The 13,670-nt window shown below is 38.1% G+C and overlaps 2 protein-coding genes across 2 annotated transcripts in view; both read right to left on the bottom strand.

The window, feature by feature from the left end:
* The window catches only part of LOC115381771 (adhesion G-protein coupled receptor D2-like), a 77,620-nt gene extending 75,511 nt beyond the window's left edge, over positions 1–2,109 (bottom strand). Inside the window, exons 1-4 of the mRNA XM_030083366.1 lie at positions 2,047–2,109; positions 1,464–1,754; positions 519–630; positions 209–358 (exon numbers count right to left, since the gene is read on the bottom strand). Of these exons, the coding sequence (XP_029939226.1) occupies positions 209–358; positions 519–630; positions 1,464–1,754; positions 2,047–2,058 (565 nt within the window). The 5' untranslated portion in view covers positions 2,059–2,109. The remainder of the gene's footprint in view (positions 1–208; positions 359–518; positions 631–1,463; positions 1,755–2,046) is intronic.
* A 3,611-nt stretch (positions 2,110–5,720) lies between these two features.
* On the bottom strand, positions 5,721–8,360 carry LOC115382002 (adhesion G-protein coupled receptor D2-like). Its single transcript, XM_030083647.1, has 6 exons — positions 8,227–8,360; positions 8,069–8,105; positions 7,457–7,481; positions 6,417–6,638; positions 5,827–6,171; positions 5,721–5,749 (listed from the first exon to the last, which is right to left on the bottom strand). Exons 2-6 carry the CDS (start codon positions 8,102–8,104, stop codon positions 5,721–5,723), a joined length of 657 nt encoding a protein of 218 aa, XP_029939507.1. The 5' UTR covers position 8,105; positions 8,227–8,360.
* Positions 8,361–13,670: the final 5,310 nt, after the last annotated feature.

Consider the following 13,670-nt stretch of genomic DNA (forward strand, 5'->3'; position numbering starts at 1 on the left):
TTGAAGAGAGAGGAAAAGCAGAATAACCATATTTTTATCCCCTAATGTCGCAAAGCACTACATGGAGCACCGTTTTAATTTCAGCACTGCCGCAGCACAATCTCAAGTTTTACCCTTTGCTTCCTAAATTTGTTGACGAAGAATAACAAAAAAATTGACAGTATATGGTAATAATTTGAAGCTTCATATTTGTGTGTGTGCATCCTACCCTGGGCCTGAATCTTCTGGAGCTCTGTGTCCGGGATAAACAGCTCATCAAGACTGCTGCTGCTGCTGGGTGTGTCAGAGCCGACTGCAGATGGCTTGAAGACTTGGTTACAGCTGTCTTGGGACAGTTTCTGCCACTTAATGTAAACATCTGACAGAAAGCACAGTCAAGGCATTGAGAAGACATTCACAAGCTACAAACAGAAACACTGTCAGATGTTCGCAGTTTGTATAAAACTGCGGAAGAACAGCTTGACAATTACTAGTTGATGTACAATTAGAAATTATGTACAATTAAGGGCATTTATTACCTATGTTCTTGGTAGAAAGGGTGAATCCTCTTCTCTCGGTAGACAGTATGTCTGCAAGAGCTTCTGTCAGGTGATCAATGCTCTTCACAATAGTAAATGGTCCAATGCTGACCTGCACACAAAAAAAAAAAAACAACAAACAAATAAGCAAATAAAATTAGAAGGGACATTTTCAGATAAGAATCTGTTCAAAAATAAAGTTGCAAATACAGAAAAGTCTTGCTCACTTGGCAAAAACAGAGAGATGTGTTTGTTTCCTTAATGTGCCATAAGTGAGAACAAAGTTAGTTCTGGCAAGAACATTTAATGCTTTACGAGAAACTCAAGTGCGTAACTACGGGGAGGAAAATGAAAAAAAAAAAAAAAAAGAAAAAAAACCATTACTGCAGGTGGCATGGTCGCTTTTCCCCATTTAACCATGAAACAGCTTTCAAACACCACAGAAGGAAAAAGATTTGCACACATGATGTGCCAAAAAAAAGCTGCAAGAACTTCCAGAAAATGACATAATTCTTTTCTTAAAAGGATCTTGTCTCTGTCTTATTCCACCAGCGACATTTGTTTGTTACAGCGTTCCCACTTGAAGATAGTCCTGACCTGGATAGAAAACCACTGCTGAGTTGGTCAGTTCATCAGTTTAACCACTTCACTTCAGCCTTTTGAGCTGGTGTCCATGCCCACTGAGGGTCTCTCTCGCTTTTATCTTAGTGTCTTTGTTGTGTGATTGTTTGAGTGTCTCAGTGTAAAAATAAAATAAATTAAAAAAAGAACTCTGCTTTATCTTTTCTGTCCTATGCGGTCCCCCATTCTTACCATCTACTTGTAAATCAATCTTTGGTAAACTTTACCTCATTTATATTTGAATTTGAAAAACAAAATAAAAACAAAACAAAGCATAATAATAGACTGTTCGAATCAGTTGAACCAGAAAAGCTCTGTCCTCACCCCTTCCTCCGTCACCCCCATCCATTGAGCAGCCCTGTGTGGCTCCAGCATCAAACTGGCACAGTTCAGATAGTTAGTAGCAATGGACAGCATGACCTCTGCTACATTAGCTCCTCCAGACGGAGCGCTAGTGATCGTGTCAATCATCCGGCAGAAGAACAGAACATCAGTAGAAGTGAGGAGGTGAGGGTCACCAGTCTCAATGGTGCGCAGGGCAGCCTCGGTCAGCACTTGCAACGAGGACAAAGTTCCTTGATCCCAGGAGGAGTTGACGTGCCGTTCTCCTTTTCCCTGGGGGAAAAAAAAAAAATGAACGATGCCTTTCAACTCAGGTTACCAGAGGGTATATATGACTGCAGCACAGAATGCTGTTTAATTAATTGTGTATGAGTAACTTCAGATTAGAAGACTTTAATTCTCCAAAAATATTTGATTCTGTTAAATTTGGATTCAGCAAACAAATGCAATATTATGATGTACCTAAAACTCACGCAGTGTTTTAATATGAAAAACTCATTAGTGTGATTTTAGGTCATTTTATCAATAAAGTGACAATACAGAGCAAAAAGCCAATCTGACTTACAGGTTCAGACATAAGACCCACGTGCACCCTGGTGAAGAATGGAGTCTTTGGCAGATCGAAAACATCGACCACTTCTGCTGGGACAAACAAAAAAAAACTGCTATAGTGTATAATGCAACAAATTACATGAAGACAACGCACTAAAAATTAAACATTTCTCTTGAATCAACAATTGACACAGTGTCAGCCACTTAATATTTAACACAATAACGCTAGTGATGAATACTGGGCAATGACAATGACTTATCCCCTTAAACTGTGGTTGCTTTTTCACACCAGTGAATCAGTTACATTACATCAAGATAAACCCTTATAAATACCTTTTTTGAACTGACAGACAGCCACTCTGAGCGAGTTGCACTTAATACGGCCAGTGAGTTCTGTAACAGGGTCAAAAATGCCACAACGCTCATCAGACTTTGAGAGCTCGAAGAACTCAAAGGGGAATGTTTGACTCTGTGAAGAATTTCCATCCAGGAAAGAATCAGCTGACGCAGTGAAGTTACCTAGAGAAGGGAATGGAAAAATTATGTAATTCGCCCAAAACTGAAGGACTTAAACAGACAGCATAGTGACAATAATGATGCCATTTTAATAAGTGAAGGCAAGATTTCTGAAATACAATACTGCATCAGTAAATAAACTAAAACTACGTCCCATAGAAAATGCTGTAATTAAAAAAAAAAAAATCCATATTTCTTAAGGACCTTTCCAACATCACAATCTTGCAAGTGACGTTAAGTGTCACTGTATTAATTCAGAAACCAAAATAAAGATGATAAAAATAATGTTTAAAGGGAACTCAGATACTTCACTGAAAGGGTTATAAGGCAATGCTGATTAGCATCATCATTATTTTCTATTTTCATCTTCAGTCAGTTTCTTGGCATTGCTTCATCAATGTCGCTGATACAATCACTACCGACCAAAAATCAATACTTTTTCTGTTAAAGTATGAACGCACTCTCTAAAATTGTCTTATGTATATTTATATTTTATTTATTTTGTTTACATCAATGACTTAGGGAAAAAAGCCAACTCTCACTTTCATGTGCAAAATACACTATTCCAAATGCATATTCATTAGTTTTATTTTAAATTTATTTACTATTTATTCTCCTCTTTTGCTTTCTGGTGCCATTGTTTCTCTGACTTTAAAGAAACCGCATTTTTCTTTCTCTTTGTGAGGCACTTTGAATTGCCTTGTGCACAAATGGTGCCAGACAAATAAACGTGCTTTGCCTTGTCATTTATTGTTTAGGCGACACTGAATTAGCACCTGTTGAGTACTTGCAAACTGCTTTGAAAGAAGTAGAAACCCAAGAGACTTCTGCTATATCCAGATAAAACAGACATTATCTTCACTAAATCCAGACGACGTCATAACTTTAAGTGTTCACCATGAGCTCATGCACACTGGCCTGATTTACTTTGGAAACAAATGTCATCCGGGTGGTGTGTGTTATTGACCTTCAGAAAAGACATCAGGATTGTGCTTTGTTGAAAGAAGTCAAAGTAAACAAAAGAAAGCTAATGATGGTTTTGGTTGTTTCTTTTATTTGTTTTGTTTTTCTAAAGCCAATAGTTCTACTGTTTTTGTTGATGGTATTTTCACCAATATCTCCAAACTATTACAACACAATACTTATCCTGAGGGAACAGTCTGATCAGATGGTTCTGGGCTGTTTGCAAGATGCTGTCACCTGCTGCCAGAAAAGATATTAAAAAAAAAACAAACAAAAAAACAAAAAAAAAAAAAAACCACTTAAAATTGACAAAAATTTTAAATTATTGATTTGAGTAATAAAATCACAATCTGTTTATGTGAAGAAAGAAAAAAAAGGTTTGCTCTATCTGACCCACACAAGGTGCCAAAGAGGACGTCTGGAGGGTTTTAGTGGAATCCATGCCTTGGTGAATCACTGCTCCTCTTTTTTTCAGCTGAAGGGGAATCCACACAACATTAAGCATGTGGTTTCAATGCTGAGTCTGTTCAGAGAATGCCTGCGAAGGCCTAATGAGGAAAACGGAGGGGAAAAATGAAAGTGTACGAAAGGCTATCAACTGCCAATTCTTTATCCCCCCCGCCCCCCCCCCCCCCCCCCCCCCCCCCCTTAAGCCCCGCTTCCAACATCAAGAGTCTGTGCTGACTCTTTGTTAAGCCTGAAAAGACTAATAATTTGTGACATTGTTGATGAAAAAACACAGCATGGATGCAATGTGGCTGTGTGTGGACAGAGTAATGTCCGCTCTGCGTTTCCAGGAGGCCGAGGGAAGTTTTGGGAGTTTCGCGGCTCACTGGGGACCATGATGTCAGAAGGGGAGAAGTCTGTTTTGCAGGGTGGGACTCAGATGATGTGAGTCACAAAACATTTACAGGAACCATTAGAAGTATTCGCTTTTGCCAATTACAACTTGATCACCACGTCTGCTATCCACTGGAAGAAGAGTGATTCTCCCTGTCCTTCAGTCTTCCAGTAGTGCTGGCATACTGGAAAGGAAAAATCTGCTTGTGTGAATGGAAGCTTGCTAAAAAAGAAAAAAGAAAAAAAAAATTCCCACATTGTGAGAGGCGATGAGAACTGACGGACAGTTAAACTTTCTTAAACAGTGCAGGGTGGACACTCATAGCTGTGAGTTCAAATGGCAACAGCTTCAGCCAAACTATGTGCAAAAAGCTGTATTCACAATAAACGTTATTGAAATGATGCATCAGGAGATGGTTAACAGACCGCCAGCAGTGGAGCACTGAACCACAAGCCACATTGTTTTCTTAAGAGATTACAGGAGAAACATTGGTGTTGCAGGAACTGCACTTAGGGATTTTTTTTGTGTTACAGTATTGCCTTTTCAGATTAAATGTACCTGCAGTCTCACGTTCTCACACCTTTTGCTCTTAAATAAGCAAACTCTGTTTAACACTAAATATTTATTTCACTATATAACTGTTTAAATGTTCCAGTTCTATCAGTTAATGATCACTTGAGTTGTAAGGGACTCTCACCATATGCAAAATGTTTGAGCTGCATTCAATATCTGCGTGTTACATCATGATGGAGGGAGAGAGAATGGGTGTAGATTAGGATGGGACAGAGAACATTTGGCTCTGGTTGTGTCTACAATATATTCATGTAATTTATTTCACTCTTCCTGGAATGGGAGATGGGTGGAGTTTTCAGTATCAGGCCAGTTTAGTCTTGGCACATTACTGAGAGGTTTGTAGTCAAAAATGACTTTCAATTGGTCTCTTTGTGATTGTTTTTCTGCATAGCAACCTCACCCAGTCTGAATGCCAAAGCAGCTAAATTGTAAATACAGAGGAAAAAGTCATGCTTAGCCATGCAAACTCCACAGTGGAACTTGCCGATGAATTGGTTTCTATTCTATTCTGTTTCTTTTATATGCTGTAAATCCACATTGATGTGGGTTTTCAGACCAATCAGCCTCATTCCATATTCTCTAGTTGCATTCTAGCTAATGTACCTTGACAAGGGCTGTTCGTCCACAGCTGCTTCACAGACGACTCGATTTGCATGTCTTCTTCTCTCCACGTGAACACCCGCCCGGAGGGAACTGGTGAGCACTCCTTTTTCATGATGGCTATTTCACTGCTGTTCAGCACCCGATTCCAAACGTGCAGCTCTGTGATGCTTCCTGAGAACGATCTGTCGTTTTTAAACGATCCTCTGAAGTATTTGTACTCCTGCCCAATAATGAAATTGCCATCAGCGCCCAAGATGTCAGTGCCGTTCAGGCCATCGCCTGAATGGATCTCCAAACCATCGGCAAATAGTTCCCAGCGTCCACCGTTCTGGCTCCAAGACACGCACACAGAATGCCAGGCGTCGTCATGGTCAAAGGCTTCTTGGTAGGGTCCGTGAATGCCATGGACCAGCAGAGTGAGCTGCACACGCTTTCCCCGAGTGAGGTTTGCACGCAGCTGGAATTCATTAATAAATGACTTGATGGAATAGGAGAAGACTGTGGAAAACCCAGAGCTGTTTAGATCGAAGCGCAGTTGGGTGCAAACGGTCACTGAACCCATCGAGGGGAACTTTTTCAGGAGACATGCATGCTTGGTGTGTGAATGCCCAGCAAAATCCAAAACGAGCGTCTGGGAGGCACCTTTTGTAACACCACATGGAAAAAGAAGCAGAAAGAGGTTAAAATGGCACACTCCTGGCATCACTTTAGGAAAGAGAAACTAATATTTCCCTGTGGTTCTATTAATGTTGTAAACAAATGTTGAAACATATTTGCAGTGGAAAAGAATACCACGCAACTGCATTGTCCAGTTTAAAATTAAAAAACTGTTGCCTGACTTTTTCAACTTAAACATGTCTTGAACAAGATCAACAGACTGAACGTACTTGTCACATGTATCACAGCTTTCCGAGCAATCCCAGCAATCCACACCGGCTGAGAGATGTTCAGCGACTTCAAGAAGCTGGTTAGCTCTTGGTTCTCCGATGGTGTGGAGACAGTCGCTAAAGCTCCAAAGCGCTGGTTACACAGATCCCCAGCAGCACTCCACTGCAGGCGGTCAGGCACATACTCATAGTAGGATTCATCATATATCTGAGTCCTGGCTGCTTTAAAAAAGAGAACAATTTAAGAACATTAAAGTTATATCGCTTTCAGGAACAGATTGTAATACATACAACCACCTGCCAAAAAGTGAAGTTGACATTTGAAGTTGAAGAAGAAAAACAAAACAGAGGTCAAGTTGTGCTGCCTTCAGAAAACCTGTTGTGACCAATAATAAACTTAGCTTTACTCATACTTTCCTTACAACGTGGGCGTTTCTATGATGAGGTCCAAAACTTTTGGTTATCTCAGGTTTAGTGTCTTCAAAATGTGTGTAATTGATTATGAGATGGTCAAATTAGTTAGGAATATCCAAATATTTTTGCTAAATCTCATGAGTATTTCAGTGAACTATATCTGATTAATATCTCTCTAATCAAAATATTCCCAGTTATAACAACAATGATTAGAAAAATAGCTTCGTTTTCAACATATTGCCACCAGCCAATTAGAGAATGTTAAGGAAATATCAGTGGAGCGGATAAAGTATTGGTATTGGTGAGGTGGTTGCTATTAAAAGACCTCAGCACAGATTTGGTCTATTTTTTCCAGTCTTGCAGGTATATGGGCATAAATATAGGTGTGTATGATTTAACAGAAAGTATAGTCAATTGAAACTATGGGTTCATAGTTCTTTGGTTTAAAATGCATATACATATTTTGTATACAAAATTTCAAAATACATACATTAATTAAAAAGTATTAGTATTAACACATGAGGCTTGATAGCTGAACAGCTCATCTCATGATCAATAGCTTCAGTGGAATACATGAAGGTGAAGTGGTAGTTTAGACAGTTAAGTGAAATTTGAAAATTACTCACCAGCTAGATAATTGTGAAAACAAACCTGAAACATAAACAAAACAGATGAATTAATAGGTTAAAAGTGTGTGTGTGTGTGTGTGTGTGTGTGTGTGTGTGTGTGTGTGTGTGTGTGTGTGTGTGTGTGTGTGTGTGTGTGTGTAGTGTGGAGAGGAGAAGTGAAAATACATCTTAAAGATGTCAAACTCAAACTTCCCACCAACAAGGTCTGAAAATTCAGGGCTCGTTTGACTCATACAATGGCTTCTAGGTGGGAATAGTAATTAATAATACTGCAAACAAGCTCAAAAATAGTTGTAAATAGCAAAATGTCAATCAAAATCTACAATGTCCTCAACTGTGTATAACTCCAATTAATGAATAATGTATGTACAGCATTGCATCCAGAGTGTTACTTTATATTCACAGTATATAATCTTAATATTGTTATTTGCTGTATTAGTTTAGCTCCTTTCTTGACTTCTTGAACCTCTCGAGAGGAAAACGTGTTATGACAGTTTCTCCGCACCAGAAAGAAGCAATAAGGGGCCAATTAAAATAGTTAACTCCTGGCCGGTTCACACGCGAGAAACATTAAGACACTGAATGGGATGTAAATAGAAAGTTACTCACAAGCAGGCCTAAACTTGGTATCAAAAACCAGCGCATCCTGGGGAAGAGGGAAATGCATTAGCCGGGAATGAAAGGAAATTGATTTACAGTGCGTTTTTCTGTCTGTTTGTGTGTGCGTGTGTGCGTGTAGAGCAGACGAAGCGGGGTTTTTTTTCTACCTGAAAGGTTTGTCCTTTCCTTGCGCGCCTCCTCATTCCAAACGCGTCGTGTCTTTGAACGCAGCATTCAGCCGCGCGGCCCGCCTCACTGACCGGCAGCAAACTCTCCCCGTCCCCGGCACTGCCGTCCGCCCACAAGTACAAGTACAGGAGCGACCCTGGTGGCAGATGTCTCCCGAGAACCTGAAGGGAGGATGCAGCAGAAGAGGAGAGGCAGGAGGAGGAGGAAGAGGCGAGGGTTTAACTTACAACCAGTGACAAACACGGGGCTCGCGGACCTCAGGGTGGCCAGGGATCCAGCAGGTTTAATCCCTGCATCATGTGTGTTCATCTATTTATGAACACGCGCATTTTCTCAAATTCTGAAAATATAATGGCATTTCACCCACAAGAAACTTTATCTGAAGTGTGTTTTACTCGGTACAGTTAATTCAAGACTACCAAAGGTTTCTGAATATTTTAGTTTTCAGAGTATTTTCTGAGGATCAACCACTTTTGTTTTTCATGTGTTTTGAGTCACCTGAAAGAAACATGGATAATTGGAGAAAAATGTTGCTAACCCTAATATAGTTTCTAATAAATACATAAATCTTCTTATTATGCTTGTTCTATCAAAGTGACAGTGAGCCGGCTCTGCCTCCCACCCCCCATCAAGAGGAGACAGGTGGGTCCAATCACCTGACTGATGCCCCTGGCCAGCCAGGTGTGGAGGTGACCTATGTGGCAGCCTTCCTGCACCAAGCAGGACACAGCTCACGAACTGGCAATGACCAGAAAAGTGTTCCTCTCTGGGATTATCATGTCTAAAACCTCTTCGACCTAGATGGACAGCTGGTAAGCACTGCGGAACGGTGATTGCACAAATATCTCCGCTGACTTAAGGGAGAATTCTTTGTTTGCATTCAGGAGCGCCTGGGACATTCCGGCTTCAAATGAGAGCTTTAAATTGAATGTTTTATTGTTTGTTTGTTTTTTTTTTCCATTAAAGTGTAAAGTTTGTGTTAATTACGAGATTTAAACAAGAATGAATATTTTTTTTAAGAAGATGATATAGTTTAAGTTAAAATTCACTGAAAAGGAACTTTGAGATGTGTTGTGAGGAAAATCATTTGATTTATTTCTGTATTCATTTGCTACCTCTGTTTAAACTGTTAAGCTTATTTAAAATCTACCTTTGCTAAAATTACTTTATTCTTTATGGCCAAATCATTATTAGTTCTTTATTACTTTGAATGAACTTTTGTTAAAGACTTAAAAACAACGGGTAGGATTAATTGAGCTATGTTTTGTTTTTGTTTTTTTTTTTTAAGTTTTTCACCTAAGGACCTGCTAACAACTAACAACTAAGAAACCGTATGGTTTAAGAATTCAAAAGAAAACTTTGGGAACACAAATGAACTTAAGGATCCAAAGACTTGTTGAAAATAAAAGAATCAGCAAAAGAAAACTTTGACTTCTTTGAGTGGAATCCTGCATAACATCCATGCTTGTTTGATATAGGGAACATAAATATGAAATATGTCTTACAAAATCAAAACAGAAAAGTAATTGAAGTTATACAAGGGTCTTTTATATATTTGTGTATTAAATGATACAAGGTACTGTTGCACAATACTCTGATGATTGATGCCCCTTTGGCAACAATTAAAACCTTAACTCTTTGTGAATATGAAGCCATAGTTTCACACACCAGTCTTCAGGTCGTTTCTTTCTCATACACCATACTGCAAATAATTTCTGTAAATTTATGGCAGAGGTCCAACAGTATTTTTTTTTCATAAACAGTGTTTTACTGTTAATATGACAGACAATTCCTTGAAATTACAGCTTATTCACAATTTTTTTTTAGTGGGACTCTAATATATTCCTATTGTACAGCACTTTACCGTTAAAATGTATTAGATAACAGTATCATGCATTACATTTGGCATTCTGGGAAAAGCGCTGACTGAACTGCACATATGAAGCTTGTTTGCTGCCATTTAGGATCCATCTCCGTCTTGTTTGGTGAGTACAGCAACTTTACTTGATTGATTCATATTACATATTATTGTTTGATTTGCTTAGTTTTGTTAGCAATCAGATCCACATTGATTTTGGTTTGCAGCAAGCTACATTTTCATAGATGATAGTTAAGCAACACAATGAGCACATTTCAATTTCTCTCAAGTTAACGTTTGTTGACACCTGCATTTTGTCAGCGAATTAATGATGCTTTATAAGTTTGTGTGTAAACATACATGTTGTAACATCACTTTCTATGTCCCAGGGATCTGCCACTGCAGCTGACACTGAGGACCATCAACATACCTGAATCTCATTGTCTGATAGTATTTGGTATGTTGACACCACTGCATATTCAAGCGACAACATTTTCTGTTAAAGAGTCCATTCCAAGACAATATTGCTTACTAAATTGGTGAGTTAAACTTTTCATTGCTGACTCTGTGACTCAAGACAGGATTGGGATTGTCATCAAAGGCTCCTCCAACTGTACCATGGTTGTATGAACATCAAAAAACCACAGCCGTTCTTTTTGCTGCAGATCTAACCAGATGCACAAAAACTACTCTGTAGCAAGAAAAAAGAAAAGCGTAACATCTCTTCATGTTACTTTAAGATTAAGATACAGACAATAATAATGACAATAATAATAATAATAATAACGCATTGGTTTTATATAGCGCTATAGACAGGTAGGATATTCATGATGGATTAAATTCTAAGTTTCAGGTGACATGGCAGGTGTTCAGTGCTGGATAATCTGCCTTGAGGGGCACATCCTGTGTGAGGAGATTCAACCCACGTTCTTGACAGGGCTTGCTGCATTGTTTTCCACGTTTTACAACTTTAATCTTCTGTACCAAGAAGAGGCAGCATGCACCCTCGAGTTCATCCAGAGGTACGATACTTAAAGTACAACCTTCTTGTTGCGTTTTCAATCCTACATCCATACATTTTCTGCCTTTTATTATGTTGTTTATCAGATTGACTTTATGAAATTGATTTTACACACTAAAGAAACACTATTATTTTTCAGTGGAATCAACCCGAGAGAGGCAGCAAGACTGGACGAGCCAGAGTGGTCTCCAAGAAAACAGGCAAAGTCGCAACCAAAAAGAGCTCAACAGTCAGCCTACATGTGTCCACTCTGCTGAAGAGACTCATGGATTTTGAGTGGGACTTCATTTGAGATGAAGGTGAGAATAGTTTCTCAATCCCATTAATGTATTTGTCAAGACACCAATTTGTCTCAGACTTGTGATTCTCTTTCCCACTCATTGTTACCCACTTCCATCCTCTCTCCCTGTCTGAGCCCCTCTTTTCTTTTCTTTCTCTGTGATATTTTCTGATTTCTGTCATTATTTCACAAATGACATCTCAATTTTACAACTTGTATGTGTTCTGTTATTCCTTATGTGTTCTTGTGTTCTGTCTCTGAAACCATATGAACTATTTGAATGTTTAAATCTGGAATGTTATTGTTTCATAGTTCATGACTTGGGACATTTTGTTTTTTTATTTGGATAGGGGGAATGAGGGGCTTAAATGTTAATTGAGAAACCTGTTGTCTTCAGTTAAACCATAACTCTCCTGTTGATGTTCTTGGACTTTCCACACTTAAGTACTTTTTATGTTCATAGTATTTTATGTTCATGTAATGTGTTCAGAATGCTCTTTTTGACATGCAATTTGTTCAGCATGTGAAGTTTTAACATGTCAGCCATGTTTACATACAAATCAACCAAAGGTGCAGTTTAACATTTATTCATTTAACATGTTCTGCATGTGGAGTTTTTACATGTCGTTTTTGCTCTCAAATAAAAGTAAAGTGCAATAAGAAGGTGATTTTTGTCTTACTTTTTAAGCACAGGATTGAAAAATAAGTATGGGTTGATTTTTATAATGGTTTGTTTTCTGTGGTTGTTGCCAGGTTCAGAGATTTTGTGAAACCTACAGTCAGTGACATGTAATATGTTTTTCATTACAATATATTTTTAATAGCATATTGAAATGTATAAATGATACAAACTAGTCATTTAATTGTAAAATACAGTGAAAGTCATTTTAAATATCAGTCTACGTTGTTTTTTTTTTCATTTACAGGACAACATTGTAACTTAACAGTTGAAATATACATTTTACAGTAAAATAATGGAAACTCAGCTGCCAGCTCTTTGCTGTTTTTGTTTTTTTTTGTTTTTTTTTAATGGGAACATTTCTAACAGTGTGTATAGTGTAAATAGTTTGTACCATTCCAAATAATGTTCATTCAACTAAATTTACCACAGACGGACTTCAGTGAAGCTGTAGAAACATCCCAGGGATTAATTTTGTGCTTCAAGGCTTTCAATACTTGTGATTTATAAGTGTTTTACTTTTCAGTAACTTTGCAAACATTTCAAAATAACTTATTTCACATCTATGTTGTGTTAAACTTTGAGGAAAAAAAGGTTTGCAGTTCAGTTTGTAATCGGGTTATAACAGGACAAGTTATGGAAAAAATAAGTGAAGCGCTGTGAACCGTTCCTGGATGCACTGTACAGTATGTCTACAAATAAAAGAATCTTAAAACGAAGTCTAAAATGAATGGGCAACCAGTAGAGGAAGGCCAGGATTGGAGTGACGTGTTTCCTCTTACATGCTCCAGTTAGTAAGAGGGACAGCTGGCAGACTCCAGAATAAAGTGCATTACAGTAATCCAGACGAAATGCAATAAGAACATGGATCACAGACATTTTCTTTAAATTAACATCCCAGTTGTTTTTTAGTGCTTTGCCAATCATTATAAACTTTTTTTTCCTCTTTTTAAAGGAAACTTACTGCAAAAAGAGAAAAAAAAAACTGCAGCTACAGTGGTCAAACAAAAGCAAGAAATTAAAAGTAAAATATCTTAATTCATATTAAATGCAAATACATCACATTACAGCCATTTTCATTCGAGGTTCTGCAGGAAAATACCATTATTGTACAAGTATTGAACTAATTACTTACAATGAAAAACACCCCTAATAAAGTGACAATGCAAAAGCTTTCTGTAGAAAAATATGATTGTACAGATTTTTCCTCTGATTCACCTAGACATGGACATAATAGTTTACATGAGTTCAATTTCAGAAACTTTTTCTGTCAAAGGATCTGCTCAACTTGCTTTGTATGGTGGGATTATTAGGAGTGAATATCACAAAGCTTGAGGTCAACCTAGAAATCCAGTTTGGTCAGCACATGTGGAAGCACAACAGAGCTTGTGCTTTTCTGAAACGTCCCTCTCACTCACTGAGTCACACAGTTAACACAGAACACGACAACAAAGATATTGTAAAGATGACAGAACGATAACAGATGCTGATAAAATAAATATGAAAAAAAAATTGAAAGAGACTGCTGTAAAGCTTTGCTTCATAATGTTTTATTTTCGGCATTTTCATTCTGAGAGCAGAGAG

The sequence above is a fragment of the Salarias fasciatus genome, chromosome 23 (assembly GCF_902148845.1).
Source record: "Salarias fasciatus chromosome 23, fSalaFa1.1, whole genome shotgun sequence".
Lineage (NCBI taxonomy): Eukaryota > Metazoa > Chordata > Actinopteri > Blenniiformes > Blenniidae > Salarias > Salarias fasciatus.